We start from the raw sequence: 23,939 nt of genomic DNA on the forward strand, positions 1-23,939 counted from the left end.
ATATCAAACTACCATGAAAAATGCTGATACTGAGAGTGTATCTTAATGATAAAGAACAAGTTTTTAATGGATATTATGATGCTGTTATGTGAAAAGATCTAACACCCTTTCTCCCTTTTAACCAGTGCTGTTTCTTGTGACTGCTAAACTTGCTATGATCTCTCCTGTTTTTCAGAAACTGAGAGTTACTTCCTTGTGGCAATTCTATCTTCCTTGTCCCTGCAGCGCTCAGTGGTTGAACTTCCTGGAGCCGGGAAGGCTCTGGTTTAACATCAGCCATTGATCACAACACAGGGTAACTGAATGAAATGTAATGGCCTGTAAAATACAGGTCATGGGTGATGACGTCCAAGTCCTTTTTTTAGCTTTGAATCCTGTAAACCCTGTGGAAACATGAGGCCTCCCTCCTCGCCCACTCCTGGACTCAGCTTTGCAAAGCTGCAGAAAGGGAGGGGGAAATAAACCAAAACCAACACCCTCGCCCCCTCAGAAAGGTTATTCCATTGAAAACTGAACTGATCATGGTTCCTGTGCTTGGTTTGTCACTACACATCACACCTTTGAAGGTCTCTCTTTGGCAGGCTGGGCCCTGGGGGCCATGCACATGTGTGAACCAGCCCCTGCGGGAAAAGCAAGTCACAGAAAAGCCTTCCGCAGGGCAGATGCTCCCCAGGGCCTAGTTCAGTGGCAACAGCCACTGCAGTTTTTAATTTTCAAATGAGGCCCGCCGCCTGAGCACTTGCATGCTTGCCTGCATGCGTGCGCGGTGGTTTCACGCCACCCAACCACAAATTGCTTCACATCCAGCCCCCGAGCCTGCCAGCGCAGTTAGCGTGGCAAATGACTTCGGTGGATGCCGGGAGAAGGGGCCAAAGCAGGTGGGCGGGCAGACTGCCTGGGCTACCCGTTAAAAGAGAAGGCGGTGGGTATGCTGTGATAAAGAACAAGGGAGAACTCACCCCTCCTTTTGCACTTGCATGCGGTTGCATTTGCAATTGCAGTTGCACTTACAGTTGCGCTTGCAGCAGCAGCAGCTGCGCGAGGCAGCAGGCGCGCCGCCGCTAGGTGGCGCCGCAGTGCCCCACCCCGCGCACCGCCCGCGGGCGCTGTGTCGGGGAGGGGGGAGGGGGCGGTGGTGAGGCGGAGCATGCGCAGTGGGCCCGCCTCGCCCGGGCCGTTCGCCTGCCCCTCCCCTCCACGGCGGCGGCGCCGCCACCACAGCGAGCGGGAGGAGGAGGAGGAAGGGAGAGAGGGAGGGAGGCAGGTCCGGCTGCCCTCTCGGGTACCCCCAGCGGCGAGGCGGGCGAGGGGAAAGATGGCGACACTGGGAGGCGAGTCGCAGCCCTTCCCCGCCGCTGCCCTGGCGGCGGCAACGGCCGGGGTGGGCGGCGGCGGCAGCGGGTCGCTGGGTTTGCAGGCGCCGCTGAACCGCGGTCTGGAGCGGGCGTTGGAGGAGGCGGCGCACTCCGGGGGTCTCAACCTGAGCGGCAGGAAGCTGAAGGAGTTCCCGCGCAGCGCCGCCGCCCTCAGCCACGACCTCTCCGATACGGTGCGGGCAGGTGAGGCCAGCGAGGAACGGGGAGCGCGCAGCGGAGGGGGCGGCCGGCGCCGGTATCTGCCTGAGGGGGCGGGGAGGGGGGGGGGAAGGTGGGTCCCCCGGCGATCGCCGGGGGACCCACCTTCCCCCCCGCCCCCTCAGGCATCCTGGTGCCCCCCAGTGTCTCTGTGAGGAGAACACCCATTCCCTACCCTTTCACTCAACCTGCGTGACATGAGGCGTTCGCTCTTCCCTGGGCCCGTCCTCACACGGAAACCGAGCCCGCTCCTAGCTGTGCTTGGACCCTGTCCTTTCTTTCTTTTTTTCATCCCCCCTCCGCCTTGCTGTATGAGGTAGGTGTTTGCTCCCATATGGCTGGATAGCTGCACACCCCCCCCACTCCTCCTCCCCGCATTTGGTGAGGCAGAGCTGGCTCCCCCGTGGCACACTGGGGGAGTGTGGGGGGTGGTGGGGGGGGAGAATTCTTGCTCGCACCTGTCTTCTTCCCCCTCTGGGGAATGTGCATTTCTGTGCCACCCTTTCCTGACCGCTGAGGTTTGAGGTGGCAGCCAGCCCACCTTGGAATCGGTTGCGTGAGGAATGCTTACGTGTGCCAGGTTGGATACCTGCTCCTTCTGTCCCGCTGCTTGTAGGTGGACCCATCTGGCATGGAGGGGATGCACGTCTGTATGTAACCATGTTAGGACACTCATGTGCCTGTGAACATCTGACCTATTTGCACGCCACAGGTGGAGACATGTCCATAGGAACACTTTTGCTCAGCAGCTACCCCAGGGAGCATGCTGCCTTTCACAAATGCTACTTGTCTGACACTGGGGTTGATATCCACCCTTGTATCCTTACAGTCATGTAGCCATAGTTCCAGCTCTGTATGCAATGCAGTCTTTCAAGGCACATGTGGAGAGAAATCTCTATCTCCACAGGCACTGTACATATTCTGCGGCGGGGGACACCATCATTACATAAATCTGCAGAGGGGACAGGCCTGACAACCCTGCAGGCAGGAGTAGTGAGGGGAGGTGTATGCAGTCTGTGTTAATCTTGCCCTCACACCCTCCTTCCAACATGAAAAGAAGCACACTTGTTTCCCACCTAAGGGGGCAGACCCCCACAAAGGGTCATATCTGTTTTCCTGCCCCTATTTGTGCTGGGAGTTGGAACCTAATCCATTGCACAGTGTCACTAGGTAGAACAGTACAAACCCGCACTAGAAGAATATATTAGTGTATTCCTAAGATCTTTAGTGTACCGCCTCCACATGCCCTTTTGTGTCCCCATTTGCCTGCTGAAGATAGTTGTGTTGTAACAGCAAAGGAGCAGACAAGTAGTTACTTGTTCTTGTCCCACAAAACAGCAGGTGCTATACCTGCATGCAAACATGTGATAACATGAACCTAAATTCTCAACTACTCCTGCACATGAGGGTATTTATGCCTTTCTCTATGTGGAGGCATATGTGCTTACTGCATATTTGTATCTATCCCGGCTATAGGGAACAGAGTAATCTCTCGCATGTGTAGTAGACGTCATATGTAATTTAGCTCTGTCACTTGTTTGCTGTTGCTGAATGCATTTCACAGTGGTCTGTATGAACACCTATGCCATCATATCAATAAAAGAGAAATGTGAAGGCAGCTTGATGAATGAAACTACCGTGAATTGGTAGCATGAATTGCCATGCTAACCATTAACTGACTCTGTAACAGATGTGATAGTGAAAGGTATAAGGCATGATAGTGGAACTGTATGCAGCTAGAAGAATGACTGTCAACTTGTCTCCCCAAGCAAGATGTTTTCTCTCTTTTCTTTTTTAAAGTTGTAGTCTAATGAAAGACATGCTGTGATATGAGATAAGTAGTTTGGAAATCCAGAAAGTTAGCTTGTTTGGTTTGACCTAATACTGATCCAGACTGTTGGAAAACAAAATTATGTAGTGGAAAAAATTCTTTGATTGGCAGTGATTACAAGTTAATATTTGTATATTGTGTGTGTTCTGCATGAGCATGAGCTGCGTGCTGTATGTATAGGCAGTACATGCTTGTACCATGCTTACTTATTTTAGTAGGTTTTCTATTTGGAGGAGAGCTCTGGAAAAAAGTGGTGTTTGCCTTCAAGCATTAATGTGTTTTTGTTGGAGTTTACATAGAAGATATTCAATATGAAATTAAATGTAGAATGGGATTTTCATTCTCTTTTTGTTTGGTATAAACAGCAGTGTAGAGCAGCCCATGTCTCAATCTTGTACCAGCAGCAGCCTTTTTTGCATTGTTGCCTTTTAGGAGAACCATGTGTTAATCTATAGTTACTTTATATTTTTGTTTGTAACAGCATGTTGTAACTGTTTAATGGGAATTGTTTGCCTTGTGAGTTAAGTTGTATGTTGATATATTCCCGAAAAATCTGTGTTCCTTTTCACTTGTTACATTACATAAGTAGAATATATAAACAGAAGAGACGCTTGGCTTAAGCCCAGATTTCTGAAGCTCTCGGGGCAAACTCTTGATGGGAATTTTCTCTCTTGCTTCCTCTCCATAAATGTGCATAGTATAAAAACAGTACTTTCTTGTACTACTTGGAATATGTCCCTGCAACGAGTGACTTTTACTTTTGGATTTGATGTGCTGACATGTCTCTGAAGCCCTGAAACTTTGGTGTTTGGGGTAGGGGTAGCCTTTCACTGTTAAAGCTTTTTTTGCTAAAGAGGGCCAATCTCACTGAAAAATAAGATTGATTTAGAGAAGACTAGTCTGGGGGATTGAGTTTAGAGATCTGAGGAGCAGGGGATTTTCAGAAAACTGAAACCATGTCTGCATCTTGACAGTGTTTTAGCATTAGATACTGGCAGTATTTTTGGATTGAGAAAATGATGGTCTACAGATACTCTCAAATAAAATATTTTCAAGCTTGTTTTCTAGAAAAGTTCTGAGTGCTTTAGGTAGGTCTGAGGAAGACAGAAGTGTTAAACTTTAAATTCTCTGTTCATTCATTTATTTTTTTTCCCTGAAATTAGAAATCAGATTTTATATAGCAATCGATACACTTACAAAAGGGACGTAGCTTGGTTGCCTTTAATAGCTGGGACCGAATTGCTTGACTTTTCTAGTTCTTATTGCAGTTACATTCCATAGTAACTGTAGAGGCTTAACTATACTTGTCACTTTCTATTTGTGCAGCTTCTTGGTATGCATTTTTCTTCTGTGACTTTTCTTTGCATTGAATACATCTTGCTTACAGAGACATGATAGGACGTTTCTTCCTCAGTCTTTGAAAATTTTGCTCAAGAGCTGAGTGACCTGGTTAGATGAACTTTCAGGCAGTATCTTTGCGCACAGAAGGGAGTTTGCATGGTGTGCAGTACTGTTAGAAGAAAATAAAACCTCTATGTAAAGTATCTTGAGTTTAGTCAGATATTTTAAACCACATCAGTGTGTATGCATTGCAAAAAACATTTCAAAATAATAAATGCTATTCTTATCACTTTTATTACAGGCTGGGTTATGCAGAAGACAGTGGCACAGTAATCACATAGTTCTTAAGTAATAGTATGCAATTATGTTCCTCAAAACCACTGGGAATGCTGGAAGCATGTTAGTTTATAAAAGAAGAAGAAAAAGCCCCAAAGCTGTTACTTAAATGTGTAACCATGGCTGCCTGTATCACTTCAACCTCTTTCTGTAGGCTTTGGCTGTATTTCTGAAGACAGATCCTTTGAATCTTTTCTGGTGAATACCTGTTTCATCCATTTCTATTGTGTGGGTTAGGCACATGAGGAAGGATTACTTGCTGCTGCTTGTGATGATGTGGGAGAGAAGCAAATTTTTTTTTTAATCAGGTGTTTGATTGTTTGAAAAGAAATAAAAATTGAAGTATTTGATTGCTAGTTTGGACAGTATGAAATTCTGGAAGGAATATGTATTTATTTTTAGAATGGTTACTAGACAAAATAACTCCTACCTGCTGTTTTTTAAAATGTTCATAAATGGACTGTGCTCTCCAGACAATGCTGTGTTGAAGACACCTTGGCCTGGCAGCATCTTTGAAATAGTTGTTTGGACTGTATAACTGCGGATTTGTTTTCAAGATGGTCCAAAAATCACAGTATCACCTGAACAACTATCTGAAAATCTGTAGAGTTTTAATTTTAGTTTTTGGGGCACTTCAGCTTGAGTTTTGACATCTAAGTGCTTTCCTCTAGGATCATGTAAAGGAAAACAAAAATAAATAATGAAGTTACAAGTTGTCTTCCATCACAGTTAAGTCCAGGAATGCATTTGTTTGTACCCAACAATTTGAAGTTCTTTCTGCTTGTCTTTCTGAAAAATTTATTTCTTGTTTTGGGGATTGATATGGGTTCAGGTGAAATATATTCCTTTCAGTCCTCTTTGCTAATAATTAAAAAAAAAAAAAATTTCTTATTACCATTTTATTAAAAAATAAACAACTATGTGTATTAGATTGCATAATTTATTCTCACTGATTTTCTCCAGCTCCTTTATTAATGTAATTCTTCCTTCACTTCTGAGAATCCTCCTAATTATAGCAGTAGATGTGCAGTTGGTTCCACTTATTATAAATGCAAGTTGTACTGGGAAGGATGTCACAGATACAGACTAGTTTGTTTGTGCTACTGCTTCCTTCGAATTTGGTTATTATTTGGTCACTAGGGAAAAAAAGAGATTTGATATGCCCCTCTCCTTTTAAGAATTATCTCTGATAATTAATGCTTTGAATAGGTTGTAATTCATGATCTTGAATTCATATTTTGACTACACTGTGGTTCTTTTGGAAGAAGCTTCTTGAGAACCTTTCATTTGGCGCATTTTATCCAAACTCATATCAATAAAAATAACATCTTTAATTTTAAAGCTGAAAAAAAAGAATAAAACTGTTTCTTCTTTATGTTCAATAGTCAGTCCCTTCCTACAACCTTGCTGTCTTTATTTGAAGATTTCTAACCTTACTTATTCTCTCTTATACAAATAATATCCTAAGTGTATTAGGACAGGGAGAGAGGAGGAAGTATGTTTGTTTATTCTCACAAATAAATTGAATGTTACCCTGCAGCCAAAACTTATGGGATATAACTCTTTTTTGAGATTACTATATAATGTGTTTTTATATCAAGGCTAAAAAATGAAAGTAAATCCATTTTGTATTCATTATTATGTATCCAACAGTATAAATGCAATTTCAGACTGTAACTTCATAATGTGGTCTGTCTGGACATCTCTGTATTAACATATTCTAGTTTCTTTTTTTTCTGATAAGCAATGCTTTGTGAGAGAGCTTTATCGAACTAAATGAATTTTTTAGAAGCATAGACGTGCTTAGCAACTTATAACTGCAGAATACCCTTTAAAGCCCTTTGGTCCTTTTTTTCTTTTTCTTCCCCAAGTCTGAGTATGTCCTTGCTTGTGGATCATATAAACATCAAGGCTATTGACTCCTGTTGAAAAGAGTCTATTAATTCTTTTGCTATGTAGAGTCTAATCAGTTGTGCTTCTGAAAGTTACCTCTTTTGTCTGGAGATTTATGCCCCCATAGCTGAAATGCAGTCAGTGACTTTGCAGGTGCTGTTAGGCTCTTCTCGTCACAGAATAAAGTGAATTAGCTCAGAGTGCCTTTTGTTGCATGAAACAAATTAGGGAGTACTCAATTGCCTGGTTACTGTTTCAGAATGTGGCTTGAGCAGATTAATGGCTTTCTACCAGTGACTCTGTATGTGTGTCTGTCTCCTTCCCCAGTGTGGTGGTTTTTTTGTTTCTTCTTTGGCTAGCTTGCTTTGTTTATAGAGAAGCTTCAAAACTAGTGCAAGGGCTAAGAGGTAGGAGAGATGACAGGCTAGAAATCACATGATAGGAGGGAGGGTGAAACCTCTCAATTTCAGCAGGAGTAAGCTCAGCTGTTTATTGAACCTTTACCCTTAAAGTTAACTTCCAATGTATGTTTTTTAAACAGCTCTACCTAGAATTGCCAAAGCCATGTTTGGCCATGCTGTGCATGTAGATGGATGAAAACTGATTGCTTTTGTAGAAATGGCACTTTGTGTGCTCTTGGCCCATCTGCCTTGGAAAAGACTGATTCAGAGCTCTAAAAGTGCTGTAATGGTAGTAAAGGTACTACGGGTTCCTTTTCAAATGCTTCTAGCTGAACAACTTTGGTTTTGAGGATCCACTCGCATATGATCACAGGCCTTCTGGGAGGTAGAAGCCAAATATCCCTGCATGGTTTGTGAGCCTCCTTTTCTTCCTTCCCCTGGTCTGTTTCTTTTGTGTCCACAGCACAGAAGACATCTTGGTTTAGACATCTGTAAAACAGGAGAGACAGTGTGAATCTTAATACAGTTACTATATGTAGAGTTTTGAAAACACTAAATACTTGTGTGAAGTGAAGAGACCAGGGTAGAATTGGCTATGACAAAGTAGAATGAATATTTGCCCAGTAGAACAGTGACTTGGAAGAGGAAGGGGGCAAATGCCAATGTAATACAGGTCTGAACAAGAAAATGGATAGAAAGAAGGTACTATTTAAAGGCAGAAGCGTCATACAAAGTAAGTGAAAATCTATGAAGTACTTAGTGAAAATATATGAAGTGGTGGAAGTGAAAGAAGGGAAAGGATTATAAGCAGGGAGGTGAGCTGTATATTCTTGGCTGACTGTAATGGCTTGGGATACTTTTCTGATATCTGTAAAACTGAGGAAAAATGGATTTCTTGAGCAGTTAGGTTAATAATGATGATTAGAATTTCGTGAACAGAGAATTAGATAAACATGGAGAAAATTATTTGACTCTAATATACATGACATTTACAGGCTTTATGCTAAAAACAATAGTTTAAAATTCATACTTTAAAAGATTAATTGAATTTAAGTTTGGGAAGCTTAGCATCCATTTGCCTGCAGAAGGAAAAGCCAGTGACATTTTTGCTGCTTACAGAGTTGCAAGAGCAACCAAGACTGGAGGGACGGATGTTTTGCATATCATTCTAGGAAGGATGAGTAACTTGCCCAGGCCACAGACTGTTCATTCTGCCTGCCGTGTTCTTGCTAGCTCTGTTGGTAAGCATCTACTAGATTTGTGAACATTCCCAAGCTGGTTAGATCCCTAATTCATAATTAAAATCAATATGAATTAAATAATTTAAATGGCACTTCTGAAACCAGAGAGGTATCCTTAATGTGTTCTATTGAGACCAGAATTATGAAAATAGCATACCCATTTTATTGTTCTCCCGTGTGTAGAACTGAAAGAGCCAGAAATGTTATCACTGTATTCAGCGTGCAGATCACTGTCAAAAGTGGAAATGGGTGTTGTGGCTCCTGACTTCTGACTGCTCTCTGCTGACCGTATTTTGCAAGGTATAATACACACATCAGAGTAGTTCTTTGGAAAAGTACTGAGGAGTTAAGCTTCTGGAGGAATAATTACTTTCCACTAAATTTGTGGGTAGATGAGTCCTTGTGGGAGGAGTTCAGTTCTAAAATTCTAATGCTTCTTCCCAGCTTCTTTCCCCTAAGGGTGTCTTGCTGGCCAGCTTGCCTTTTTATCCCTTTCTTTCCTTGTATGGTGCAGAACACCATAATATCTGTAAACCTCCTAACTATTTAAAAATAGAAATAACAGTAACAGTCTTTTGTCCTTCTATCCCAGTCAGTAGGAGAAATATTTTTAAAGAAAAAAAAAAAAAGTCAAAACTTGTGAGTGAGACGACGATGTTGGCAGAGCCAAGTGAGGGTTAGTTTTGCATTTAATTTGGAGCCTGAGGTTTGCACTCACTTTTGAAGCTGCATGAAATGTTTCATGTTCAGCTGAGCCTGTGGGAATTCTGACTCCTTTAGTTAAAAGCTAGCTGATAATTTCATGATGCCCATGTGACGTAGCTCTTCTAGGTATGGTTAGAGAAGTTACTGGAAGTAGCTAGAGGTTTTGAATGTCTGGATAGAGGTCTTGAATTGATCTTTATGTGAAGCAGAATAAGAGCAAAACAGCTGAGCACCATGTTAACAGTGACCTGTGCTGCTGAATGGATAAACGTTGGTTTTCTGTAGCTGGGTGATTTTATTCCTTGTTGTGAGTTGCAGTAATTGTAATCGAGTCTGGAGGATGTGAACTTGTACAGGTGGTTTTGTTTTTCTTGGTTTGGAAATACTCTTTGTAGAATGAAGGGAATTACTTGTACTAAACAAACAGGAAAGTATGTCGGAAGATACTTGTTGTCTGTTAGCTTTCCTGTTTTTCAATTGATTAATTTATTGAAATACATCAACTGCTTGCAATGTTGTAAAATTATAAATTTGTAAAGATTATAAATGTTTTGTGTCTCCCTACAATTCTTTCTGCACTTTTCTTGATAATCCTTCCTTTTTGAAGTGGATGTTGCCAATATCAAGGTAGACTTGAAACACCTGCTTTAAAAATAGAACTTTTATTTCCTTCCAAAACTTAAGTGCTGTAAAATCCAAGATTGGTAACAGATTTAATTTCTAGTTTTTGGATGTAACTATATAGACTAGTTAGGTGTTTTCTACTAATGCAGCCCTATAAATACTTCTTTCTGGTAGAAGGAGACACTGCTGGGACAGGTGGCATTAATAAGTGGGTGGAAGATTTAAGGTAAATAATTTTTTGAATTAAAGAAACTAAATTCAGCAAAAAAAATCTTGGAAGTATATTTAAACATGGCATGTGCCTTGATTTCTTTATACTGTAGATTATAATATAGAGTAGTATGTTTCAAAAGTAGCAAAGTAACTACAAACGACAATTTCACTTTGATTTATCATGTGTATATAGACATGTCAGGTTTTTTTAACATCTGACGTCTGCATCTTTCGTTGTGTTCTTTGCAGTGGCATCACTCCTTTGTAGCACTACATTTGGCAGGCAAAAAGTAAAAATGAAAAAAATCAGATGAGAAATAAAAAAACCTCCATGTTTAAATATGAAGAGAAAAGCAATGAATGACAAGTTGGATCTATTGTTTGGTGAACAGAAGGAAACAGGTCTATAAAATGCGTGCGCAAAAATAAATTGGTGATCACTGAAACTGATGGAGAAGTCTTGGAAAATGGGCAAGAAATGGGGTAGGAAAAGGAAATTGAATCAGAGATTAATCCAAAGAAAGAAGTGGAGCAGAATATACCCTTGGATGAGGCTTACAGGAAGTAAGGCAAGATACCCAAAATACAAATATAACAGTTCATGTATAGTAAGAACCTTGTGTCAGAATTTAAAGATAGTGAAATTGCTATCATGGTAAGTGAAATTATTATTAACATTTTTTTTTTTTACTGTTTGAACTTTTAACTGTTTATAAATTTAGTGACAGGAGAAATAGGGGGTAAAACTATTGAATACTTGACAGGTTGTACCATTGTCATTGTTATATTACTGTATTTTGAGAATAGTGAGGCCTAGCTGAATTTATTCGATTCAGTCTTTTTAAGGCATGGCAAGTGTAGTAACAACAAAGCTGTCTGTGTATTCGGTGGGGAAGGAGGAAGAATGAAGTGTCATTCATATGTTATATAATTAAGGAATACAGACAGTGATGAAGATTGCTGGGATGGGATTTCGGTCAAAGATGAAAGGAGCCTTCTCAGCAGTTGGGGGAGGGCAGGGGGAAGATGACCTGGTTATTAAACAGCAGCTGTGATTGGATTAAGGGGAGAAACTTAAACCAAGGTTTCCCATGCTGATTGTATGTTGTGTTGCTAGGGTTTATTTTAAATCTTTTCTTGAATTCATGCCAGTTCAAGAAAACTGTCTTTTTGCCTTCCACTATGTACAATGTTGTTTCCCTACTCGGTAATTTTTGCCTGCGATCCTTGTTCCAAGATTTGAATTTCAGTGTGGCTGAATGCCCACTCTTTGCCTGTGTTTCGTTTACCAGCCAGGTCAGATTGCTTTGTCTTAGTGACTTGTTTTTCTTCTCACTCATACATGAGGGGAGACCTTATCGCGCTCTACAACTACCTGAAAGGAGGTTGTAGTGAGGTGGGTGTTGGTCTCTTCTGCCAAGTAACTAGCGATAGGACGAGAGGAAATGGCCTCAAGTTGCGCCAAGGGAGGTTTAGACTGGACATTAGGAGAAATTTCTTTACTGAAAGAGTGATCAGGCCTTGGAACAGGCTTCCCAGGGAAGTGGTGGAGTCACCATCCCTGGAAGTATTTAAAAGATGTGTAGATGAGGCACTTAGGGACATGGTTTAGTGGACATGGTGTGTTGGGTTGACGGCTGGACACGATGATCTTAGAGGTCTTTTCCAACCTGTATGATTCTGTGATTCTATGTCCTGCCACTTGCAAGTTTTACCAGAGGTGGTATTTTCCCCTGCTTGGTAGTGTTTTTGAAGATGTATGAGCAAGAATTTGTTTGTGTGGTCCATCTAAAATGTTTTATGTTTCCATACTTTGTCTTATTTTCAGACCTATCCGTACCAGTACCTAGTTTGTTTGATGGTTGGACTCGATGATCTTAGAGGTCTTTCCCAACCTTAATGATTCTATGATAATGATTCTGTGTATACAACATCAACATACTTTGTCACTGTGTATAGTTCTTGATTTGTTTTTTAATCTCTCATGAGCAGATGGTGTAGTTTCTTAGTCAAAATGTGCAGAAACTAATAGAGTATGTTACCAAATTATAGCTGTATTATAATGGATGTTTCCATTCATCATCTGAGCTTTCAAATTTGATGGAAAACTATCATGTTAGTTTGACAATGTGTAGTTTCACCCATTATTTTTCTGAGGTCTTTTGGGGGGGTGAAGAAGGCTGCTGAGTTTGAAATTGCTTGTTTTTCTTTAAAAAATTTTTTTCCCATCTTTGGAACTGCCCTCTTTTTTTCCCATGTGGTTATTCAAATTCAACATGAAATGTGAAGGTGATCTATGGCAAGCTCTTCAAAGAAAATCTTTGATGCAAGTGGTACGGATCTTATGATTTGAACAAAAAGATGAGCTAATATAAAATATCCAATAACTTCAATTTGCTAAAATTTTTGTAAGGGAATTTAGAGGTAAGACAGCCTCTCTCTTGGTATATTCTCTTGTATCGTGGTTTTGCAGCTATTACTGCTATGTTAAAGGGTGCTGTGTGTAACTCTGACATTCAGCCAACCAATCAGGGACTTCTAAGGGTGGAGAAAGTAGTCTTTTGAATTTCTTGTATTTTGATTAATTTAAAAGCCTTTAATGTAATTATATTGAGTGTTAATATAATGACTTTAAGAGGTGATTTCTAGTTTTAGTTGGTCTTGGCATAGACCTTGTTCTATGTTTCTGTTAAAAATTAACTTGCAAACCTTGCTCTTCTCAGTGAGTTATTTCATTGTTCTGTAATGATGCAGATTATCCCTGGTTTTACAGATTGGAAAAACTGAGGAACAGATATTTTGAATGGCTTAACCCAGATCTCGGAACAGATCAAGGACAAAACTGTGAAAGGAAAACTGTTTCTCTGGCTTTTATTTTTACATCTCAATCAACACAGTGTAAGATATCTGGAAGAATGGATGTTGAGGCATTTGAATTGAAGCTTTCCTCTAGAAGATGTTGGGATAGTAGTAAAGTTGTAAACCTTGAAGCTTTCATTATGGTTTTAAGTCCTGGGAGTGATTTTAAATGTATTAACACAACGCAGAAACGAAGAGCTCACTTCATAGTAGCATCTGGCACAGAAGCATGGTAGTACGATTCAGAAATAGTCAGTCTTTAAAAGAATGTCAGTATAGATTTGCAATCAGTTAAGAATCTGGTAATATGAAAGAGTATTAACTTTACAAAAAAAAAATCAGTATTTTGGCAAGAAGTGCTGTACTCCCTCTGTCAGTTTTCATATCTTTGTACATTTGGCTTTCTAGAGAACTGCAAAGGTTATTTTTGGCCTAGTGCCCAAGGCTAAAAATGGCTTCTGGAATCTTATAGCTCTGTTTGGTGTTGAACAGTTCTGTGCGGTAGTAACATAACTGCAGTAATTGGTAGTCTCACTGAAGCATTTTAGTTATGCACTTAAAAGTTAAGCTGTGGGAGATGTGGCCATGTGATCTTTCCAACATCCAGTTTATCAGAAAAATTTAAGCTATGTTTATCTATGAAGCAATGGTAGCCTGAAAAAAAAAGAGGCTTTTCTACAAGTACTCGTTAAAGGGGAGTAAGAATGAGTGCAAGGTTTAGCCTCTGCAGGGAAAGGCTCTAAAATGAAGAAATAAATCATGGTATTGCTATGGGAATAGTGAAGCACGAGCATCATAGTTAATGCTATACATGCAGGGAATAGAAAGAGTTTGTGAAGTTTCCTTATGCTTCTATCCAGTATAGTAGGATTTACCTTTAAAAGTGAAAAAAAAAAACAACCCCAAACCAAAAAACCCCAGCAAAAACTGCCTGCCCCCCCTCTCCTCCCTCCCTCCCCCCCCCCCCCCCCCCCCGAAACAAATATACCAGTTACTATATGTGAATGTGTGTTTATAATAAATGTAGGCTTCTGAATAGTTTGGATGATTACATAACCAGGAGTTTGGAATAGTCAGGAGAATAATGAGAGGCTAACTATTTAAATCTGAAAAATCTTACATCAGTAAAAGGTCTGAAAAAGAGAAGACTTATGAAGAGGCTGGATATTGCTTCCCTCTACATCCCTCCCAAATATGTTAGCTTTTCCCCCAAATTTTTTATTGGAACAAGTGGGAATGATGCATGGTGCTGCAGGAAAGTAAAGCTTTTCTGACTAGAATCTGTATAAAAATACAATTATATTCATTTTTTGTGAGTGAAATCAGCATGGACAAATTCTGCACGAGAATCAGTGTTGCTCTAGACATAGTTCATAAACATCTATAAAACACTCATTCTAAAATCTCCTGAGAAATCAGTATTGGTTTTTTGTGTTCTAAATTTGCAGTGTAAGGCTTGTTAACACAGTAGTCTGGAAATACGGCCAAAATAAAATGAGTTCTGATCAACTTTGTGATCCCACAAATTTGAGATGGCCAGACTAGTGAATGACTCTGCAAAGACTATTAATTCTGTATCAGTGCTAATGTTTGAGACCTATCTACCTTCAAAATTACTGCTTTTGTTCTAAACCATTTATGAAAAAGAATAATTCCAGATTAGCTTCTGTGGGATACCTATGCTCAATCTGCACAAAGGTTGAATTTTGCTTACCTGGACTAATCAGAACCTTGCTGGTTGTCCCAAATACAGCTGTCCCTCTAAAACATAATCTTTTGTTTCATGTTTTGATGGTGAAGTAGTCTAAGCTGTTTACATTTCTTGCTTACAACCTCTAGCCAAATAGTTTTATAAAATGTTTCCTATTTTTAAAAATTATTTTTGATATGGTACTTACTGAAGATAAGTCAACTTCTCAGTTAACAGTAATTGAAGGAATTAGACTGTAAAAATTTCTCTTTCTTGTCTCTTAACAAAGGCATCTTATTTTTCAGTGTTCTCATCATAGAAAAATAAAAATATTTGCAGTTAGAAGGTATTCTTCTGCTTGTAATTAATTCAGCTTGCAAAAAAACCAGGTATCTTTTGTGCTCAGTCTTAGTGCATTTACATTATGTCATTACACACAATGCATTATATAAAAAAATGTTTCACCTACTCTACTTTATGCATGTTACAGTTCTACTTTTTCATATGTTTCTGAATCCTTCTTTGATGCATGAAATAGGTATAGCCTGAGGGTAGGCCAATCAAGATGTGCAAAAGAAGTTGGGACATAGGGAGAAATATATTATTTTATTGGTAATTATTATGATTAAGTTATTAAATTAAGGTTATGTGAGTATAACCACTGTATGTCTTTCCTGTGTTACAAAAAAAGAAAATGGTAGAGAGCAGTAAGCTGTTAAGGTTTTTTACTTTATTAACAGAAGCTGCGTTCTTTTAGAGGAATTTCTCTAATACTTCAAGAATATTTAGTCACATCTGGTAAAGAACGACAGGAATATCTCACCTTATTTCATGCTGCTGTTTTCATTCTGGGGCTAGAGGGCTATACTTGTTGAAGCATGGAATAATTGATATGTCTTAATACTAAAAGAGACTTTTATATTGATACAGTTTGACCCTCTGCCTAATACTGACCATAAATTTCCCTGACTGAGTCTTTCTATCTAGATCAGAAATTTATGGCTTATATGTACTGTCTTGATTTTAAAGTATGCCAGTGATAATAGTATGATTAATAATATATTTCCTTTGGAAATAAATAAAAGAAATGACACACACTATGTTGTATTTTAGCTTCAACTTCTGGTCATTTGTTCTTTCTTCTTTAACTACTAGATCAGCTAATCCACTATACCAGACATTCGCTTTTCTGCAGTTGTTTATAAATTAACTTTTACCTTTGTCTTTAATAAACTAAGAGCTTTGATTAATGAGGGGTAATTCCTATTACTCTGATTTAAGATGTTACTGCAGTTGTCCATCAAGCTTCCTACTGAAAGGTACTGCCTATCTAACTAGGGTGACAAGACTAAATGGTGATGAAGATGGATTTAAGCTAGCAGGACAGGCTCTGAATTGTGGTGTTGAGGAGCTGGCACGATTCCACCCGTTGCCCCTGTTCTAGGGAAGGTAACCGCCAACAGAGAACTGGGGGGCAGAGTTGAGGTGCTAATATCTTACATTGCTGTAGTGAATGTTGCAAGGGCTTGTGAGTCAGTCCTAAGCAGACAAACCTTTGAAATATGATCTCAGATCCCAAATCTTGTAATTTCGTGAAACCTCATAGGTTTTTGGGTACTTTAACCTTTTTATTGTCTTTCACTTAATTATTAAGTCAACAACTGGACACAGCAGTTTGTGAGGTGTTTTGCAGATATTGTCAGTGGGGTAATGTGTGTTCAGCTTATTTATCAATAATTGCTGTTAATGCACCCAACTTCCATGATAGTCATTTGCACCTTAGAGTCAGTGGGAGCTCGTGATTATCATCACTCAAAGCTTACGCTATCACTTCCCAAGACTATGATAGCATTCTTCCATGTTGTATTTTTAAGTTTTCATATGACAGGGTTAAATATGAACTTGATTGTGTCTAACCTACCATGTGCTCCAGGTCCTCATGTATCTATAACTTGGCTTTGCTGTTATTTACAGCACCGTTAACATCAATCACTTGCAGATTTTATCAGCAGTGGCTTTGTATTCTCAGGGGGAAAATCTAGAAAATCTTGACTGATGTTGGGTTGTGAAGAAATAAATTAAAAATTTTCTGATATGATATGCTTAATAACTTTCTTGAGGATGTTCAGTTTCTCTAAGTAGATGTCAGATTAACACTGTACAACCAAATCAAAATGACTGATGTTCTGGTGTAAACAAATCAAAAAGGCTCTTCTAGTAGACATTATATTCATATGAGATTATAAAATATTATTTGTTTCAGTAGTCTACAAGTTTTAGCTTCTGTCGGTGTTTTTTAAAGATATCAAAGTATTTTTTTTCTCTTTGCAATAATTTTACACTTATGTCTCCTTTGGTGTTTTGCTATATGATTAGGGACATAAAAATCAAGGTTACTTCTAATGTTGAAGAAGGTTTTAAATCAAATGCAGGAAAAGTTGCTTTTTAATTAAGAATTCCTCCTTGAGTATCCGTTCTAGAATGGATTGCTTGACAATTCTGTTTATAGAAACAGGATGTTTTGGTTTTATGAAATGTGGATTTCTTGGGAACTCATTTTGAGAAAGTGTTTGTCTGCCTCCACCCTTGGTGGAATGCAGATGACATCAGATTTTTTTATGTACTGGTGCTACAGCCGTACATAAAGACCAGCTTTAGAAGTATCAGTGATATAAAAGGAATTGCATATGCCAAACAGTCTTACTATTTAAGGTGAATTGGTGGTATTGATGTCCAGGTGACCATATCTAAGGCAATAAAAATAGAGTTGGGGGCTTAGTTCAGGAAGGCTTCGGAACAAACAGAAAAGGATCCAAGCATCTACGTCAGAAAAGCGTATTAGTGATGAAAGCTGGCTTGGCTTATTATAGCACAAACTTTGGGTTAAGTGCAGATGCCAGTAGTTAGTAGAATGTGACAGCTGCACCTAAACATTTTTCAGATATTTTAACTAAATAAGTATTTTTTTAATGGATGAAAAGAAAGGTTGAATGAACTGGAGAAAAGGAAAATGTAGATGATAAAGAGAGAAAGGACTCGTTTACTCCTTCCACACTTTCACGTCTTTGTTCCAAATTTTAGCTCTGGCAGTACCTCAGCCACTGTGCTCCAAAGATTCATACAAGACCATAATATATTGGGTGTTTCACAGAGAAACCATGCTAACATGTGACTCCTGCCTAGAGCTCAAGAGAACTCTCTTTCCCGCTTTTTCCCTCTCTTCTTCCATACTTTGTCTTCCCTTCCTTCTCCAGCTTTATGCGAGACTGTGCTTGAATTTTATTTTGAAAGAACTTTTAGGTAGTGTATGTTTGTACTGCAATGTGTGTACTCCTTTGTTTTTTCCAACAGTCTTATATTGGCCTTTTCTCCTCATAAGGGGTGTCTTGTTGGTAGTCTTGTCTAAGCTTCTGTTTTCAGGCAGTGATGACTTGGAAAAGGGATGTAGATGATGAGCTAATGTCAGCTTTTACTAAACAGTTTTAAAGAACTTGTGAAAGAGGTGTTGGTAACTGTCCATAAATTAGGCAAGTTTTTAATAGCAAGTTTTGGAGCATACTGATACTTAAAAATGAGTGAAAGATGCTGGAGGAGCGAGCTCCTGACGAGCGGCAGCTCTGACTCAGCGTGGGCGGGGCCAGGAGGGACGGCGGCAGTTTAAAACCCAGGGCACCCGCCATTTCGTTTCATTCGAAGCCACCGAGGCGAAGGGCTCCGGAGCGGAGGATCGCGCCGGGGGACCCTTCCTGAAGCGGCGAAACCGCGGCGAAAACCGCGAAGGCAACAGCGCAGGGGAGCGAGAGGGAGCCCCAGCCCCCCTCCCCCGAGCCGGAGGAGCGAGCTCCTGACGAGCGGCAGCTCTGACTCAGCGTGGGCGGGGCCAGGAGGGACGGCGGCAGTTTAAAACCCAGGGCACCCGCCATTTCGTTTCATTCGAAGCCACCGAGGCGAAGGGCTCCGGAGCGGAGGATCGCGCCGGGGGACCCTTCCTGAAGCGGCGAAACCGCGGCGAAAACCGCGAAGGCAACAGCGCAGGGGAGCGAGAGGGAGCCCCAGCCCCCCTCCCCCGAGCCGGAGGAGTGAGCTCCTGGCGAGCGGCAGCTCTGACTCAGCGTGGGCGGGGCCAGGAGGGACGGCGGCCGAACCCCCTCAGGTAGAAGAGTAGCCCCCAGGGAGCGCGAGCGACCCGGAGCGCGGCGAACAGGGCGGGCAAACAGGGCGTGGCGCGTCAGAAGGGCGTGGCGCGGCAGTTTGCGCGGCAGTTCGCGCCGGCAGGGCGTGCAAGCAGGGCGCAGCCCCCCTCCAGGCTCCAGAGGCCAGCTCAGCTCGTGGTCGTTGCCCTCCCAGAAGAGGACCTGGCCATGGTATCCACTCGGCCGAAAGCCATCGCCAGGAGAAACGTGGCGACCCAGACGGAGCCCCTACGCAAACACACATCTGTCCAGGCCTCCGGCTGCAGGGAGTGCCTGAGGCTGTCCCTGGTACAGGAGGGCAGCAGAGACGATGCCTGTGTGCGTTGCGACCAGGTGGATGATCTGCTCAGCCTGGTGGCAGAGCTGAAGGAGGAAGTGGAGAGGCTAAGGAGCATCAGGGAGTGCGAGAGAGAGATAGATTGGTGGAGCCGCACCCTGCCATCCCTGAGGCGAGGGCAGCACACGGAGGCTCCGCAAGAAGCGGAGGAACCCCTGCCCTCTTGCCACCAGGCAGAAGGAGGAGACCCAGGCGACGGAGGGGAATGGACACAGGTCCCTGCTCGGGGCGCCAGGCGAACCCCCGGCCGGCCTTCCTCGCCTCAACCTTCCCAGCTGCCCCTACACAACAGATACAGGGCTCTGGAACTTGAGGGCCAGACGAACGAGGACGAAGATGAAGGCCCATCCAGGGGGTTGCCCGAGGAGAGGCAGCCAGCCCCACAAATTACGACTGCCTCCGCTAAGAAAAAAAGGAGGGTAATTGTCATTGGTGATTCCCTTCTGAGGGGGACCGAGGGCCCAATTTGTCGGCCGGACCCATCCCACAGGGAAGTCTGCTGCCTCCCTGGGGCCCGGGTGAAGGACATTACTAGGAAACTCCCTAGTCTCGTGCAGGCCTCCGATTACTACCCACTACTGGTTATACAGGCTGGCAGCGAGGAGGTTGCAGGGAGAAGTCCCGAAGGGATCAAAAGGGACTTCAGGGCGCTGGGGCGACTGGTGGGAGGATCGGGAGCACAGGTAGTTTTTTCCTCGATCCCTTTAGTGGCAGGGCAGAACACCGAAAGGAACAGGAAAACTCATCGGATCAACACGTGGCTCAGGGGCTGGTGCCATCGACAGAATTTTGGCTTCTTTGACCACGGGGAGGTTTACACGGCACCGGGCCTGCTGGCGACGGACGGAGTTCAGCTGTCTCGCAGGGGGAAAAGGATTCTCGCGTGTGAGTTGGCCGGGCTCATCGAGAGGGCTTTAAACTAGATTCGAAGGGGGACGGGGATAAAACCAGGCTCTCTAGAGAAGAGCCTAGGGACCGCACGCCATTGTCGGGGGAGAAATCGGCAGCCCAGCTCAAGTGCATCTATACCAATGCACGCAGCATGGGCGGCAAACAGGAGGAGCTGGAAGCCATTGTGCAGCGGGGTAGCTATGACTTAGTCGCCATCACGGAAACGTGGTGGGATGAGTCGCACGATTGGAGTGCTGCAATGGACGGCTATAAGCTTTTCAGAAGGAACAGGCGAGGAAGGAGAGGCGGTGGAGTAGCCCTGTATGTTAGGGAATGCTTCGACTGTCTAGAGCTCGATGATAGTGATGACGAGGTCGAGTGCTTGTGGGTAAGGATGAGGGGGAAGGCCAACAAGGCAGATATCCTGCTGGGGGTCTGTTATAGACCACCTGGCCAGGAAGAGGAGGCAGACGAAATATTCTACCAGAGGCTGGCAGAAGTCTCCCAGTCGCTAGCCCTTGTTCTTGTGGGGGACTTCAACTTTCCGGATGTCTGCTGGAAATACCACACGGCAGAGAGGAAACAGTCGAGGAGGTTCCTGGAGTGTGTGGAGGATAACTTCCTGACACAGCTGGTAAGCGAGCCCACCAGGGGAGATGCCTCGCTTGACCTGCTGTTCACGAACAGAGAAGGGCTGGTGGGAGATGTGGTGGTCGGAGGTCGGCTTGGGCTTAGCGACCATGAAATGGTAGAATTCTCGATACTTGGTGAAGTAAAGAGGGGGGCCAGCAAAACCGCTACCATGGACTTCCGGCGGGCGGACTTTGGCCTGCTCAGGACACTGGTCGAGAGGATCCCTTGGGAGACGGTCCTGAAGGGCAAAGAGGTCCAGGAAGGCTGGACGTTCTTCAAGAAGGAAGTCTTAAAGGCGCAGGAGCGGGCTGTCCCCATGTGCCGCAAGAAGTGCGGGCGGGGAAGGCGACCGGCCTGGCTGAACGGGGAGCTCTGGCTGGGACTCAGGAAAAAAAGGAGAGTTTATCACTTGTGGAGGAAGGGTCAGGCAACTCAGGAAGAGTACAGGGATCGCGTTAGGTCGTGCAGAGAGGAAATTAGAAAGGCAAAAGCCCAGCTAGAACTCCACCTGGCCACTGTCGTGAGAGACAACAAAAAATGCTTTTATAAGTATGTTAATGACAAAAGGAGAGCCAAGGAGAATCTCCATCCTCTATTGGATGCGGGGGGGAACGTTGCCACCAAGGATGAGGAAAAGGCTGAGGTACTCAACGCCTTCTTTGCCTCAGTCTTTAGTAGTCAGAATGGTTATCCTCAGGGTACTCAGCCCCCTGAGCTGGAAGACAGGGACGACAAGCAGGATAAACCCCCCATAATTCAAGAGGATGAAGTTCATGACCTGCTATGCCACCTGGATGTTCACAAGTCTATGGGGCCGGATGGGATCCACCCGAGGGTTCTGAGGGAGCTGGCGGAGGAGCTTGCCGAGCCGCTCTCCATCATTTACCAGCAGTCCTGGTTAACTGGGGAAGTCCCGGACGACTGGAGGCTCGCCAATGTGACTCCCATCTACAAGAAGGGCCGGAAGGAGGATCCGGGGAACTACAGGCCGGTCAGCCTGACCTCGGTGCCGGGGAAGATCATGGAGCGGTTGGTTTTGAGGGTGCTCACGAGCCATGTCCGGGACAACCAGGGGATCAGGCCCAGCCAGCACGGGTTCATGGAAGGCAGGTCCTGCTTGACCAACCTGATCTCCTTCTATGACCAGGTGACCCGCCTAGTGGATGAGGGAAAAGCAGTGGATGTGGTCTACTTGGACTTCAGTAAGGCCTTTGACACTGTCTCCCACAGCATTCTCCTAGAGAAGCTGGCGGCTCACGGCCTAGACAGGTGCACTCTTCGCTGGGTAAAAAACTGGCTGGACGGCCGAGCCCAGAGAGTTGTGGTGAACGGAGTTAAATCCAGTTGGCGGCCGGTCACGAGCGGTGTTCCCCAGGGCTCAGTTTTGGGGCCGGTCCTGTTCAATATCTTCATCAATGATCTGGACGAGGGGATCGAGTGCTCCCTCAGTAAGTTTGCAGACGACACCAAGTTGGGCGGGAGTGTTGATCTGCTGGAGGGTAGGAAGGCTCTGCAGAGGGACCTGGACAGGCTGGATCGATGGGCCGAGGCCAACTGTATGAGATTCAACAAAGCCAAGTGCCGGGTCCTGCACTTCGGCCACAACAACCCCAGGCAACGCTACAGGCTTGGGGAAGAGTGGCTGGAAAGCTGCCCAGAGGAAAAGGACCTGGGGGTACTGGTTGACAGCCGGCTGAACATGAGCCGGCAGTGTGCTCAGGTGGCCAAGAAGGCCAACGGCATCCTGGTCTGTATCAGAAATAGTGTGGCCAGCAGGAATAGGGAGGTGATCGTGCCCCTGTACTCGGCACTGGTGAGGCCGCACCTCGAATACTGTGTTCAGTTTTGGGCCCCTCACTACAAGAAGGACATGGAGGTGCTGGAGCGCGTCCAGAGGAGGGCAACGAAGCTGGTGAAGGGCCTGGAGCACAAGTCTTATGAGGAGCGGCTGAGGGAACTGGGGTTGTTTAGTCTGGAGAAGAGGAGGCTGAGGGGAGACCTCATCGCACTCTACAACTACCTGAAAGGAGGGTGTAGCGAGGTGGGTGTTGGTCTCTTCTCCCAAGTAACTAGCGATAGGACAAGAGGAAATGGCCTCAAGTTGTGCCAAGGGAGGTTTAGATTGAACATTAGGAAAAATTTCTTTACTGAAAGAGTGGTCAGGCCTTGGAACAGGCTGCCCAGGGAAGTGGTGGAGTCACCATCCCTGGAGGTATTTAAAAGACGTGTAGATGAGGCCCTTAGGGACATGGTGTAATGGGCATGGTGGTGTTGGGTTGACGGTTGGACACGATGATCTTAGAGGTCTTTTCCAACCTGTATGATTCTATGATTCTATGATGGTCATTTTATATTAAATTTTTATACTAGAATGTGCTTAATTGACTTATTTTGGAGTTTTGAAATCTCTTGATTAAAAGGTACTTTAACCTGTCTTGGAATTAACAAAGAAACATTGTAGGTGGTTTGGATTTTTACCTATACCATTTTCAGTATTCTAAATGATTGCAGTGTAGGTTCCACTTTAGATCACTTTGTGATCTTTCTAAAACCCCTTTGATTGCCTTTCTTGAATGGCACAGCTGTGGTGTTTGTTTCTTTTGGATCTCTTATCTGTGTTTTGCTCTCCCTTGTGATAATTTTGGTTTAGCTGGCATTTGATTTTTAGAGGTAACTTTTCCCTTTGGAAACTTTTGGTTAAGATCTAATTACAACTTCACAAAAACAACTTCTTTAAACATGGTATTTGTTTGTAAATCAAAAGGCAAGTATCAGTTAAATATGCAGTTAATTTAATAAAAGCCTTCAGGCTTATTCTAACTTTGTATCTAAATTTTATGGGATCATAGGATAACTTGGGTTGGAAGGGACCCCTGGAGGTCATCTGGCCCAACCACCTGTGCAAAGTGAGGTAAAGTATGAACCTGTTTAACCTGTTCTTGCCAGCTGAAGCATATTTCATTTACCTGAGGCATTCCTAAGTATCCTGAACTCCCAAGATTTCATTTTGCAAGTGCAGTGTAGTAGGTCATCTGGAAGCCTCCTTTTCAGCATCTTTCTTCCTCTTTAAATCAAAGCTTTTTTATTTTATGTCTTTCAAAGCTCTCTTTCTGTATCTTCGAGATGAGATTTTGAACAGGGGAGCTGAACTTTGCCAGACCACTGTTTGTGTGGAAC

General features: G+C 43.3%; 1 protein-coding gene across 9 annotated transcripts in view; it reads left to right on the plus strand.

The window, feature by feature from the left end:
* Positions 1 to 1,155: 1,155 nt before the first annotated feature.
* LRCH1 (leucine rich repeats and calponin homology domain containing 1) overlaps positions 1,156 to 23,939 on the plus strand; it is a 137,898-nt gene continuing 115,114 nt past the window's right edge. For all 9 annotated transcript variants that reach the window (XR_012671958.1, XR_012671959.1, XR_012671960.1 and 6 more), the window contains exon 1: positions 1,156 to 1,559. Coding sequence is in view for 4 of the 9 variants with exons in the window: in XM_075139581.1 (XP_074995682.1) it covers positions 1,316 to 1,559 (244 nt within the window). In the remaining 5 variants the exon portion in view is untranslated. The remainder of the gene's footprint in view (positions 1,560 to 23,939) is intronic.

The sequence above is a fragment of the Calonectris borealis genome, chromosome 1, assembly GCF_964195595.1.
Source record: "Calonectris borealis chromosome 1, bCalBor7.hap1.2, whole genome shotgun sequence".
Classification (NCBI taxonomy): domain Eukaryota; kingdom Metazoa; phylum Chordata; class Aves; order Procellariiformes; family Procellariidae; genus Calonectris; species Calonectris borealis.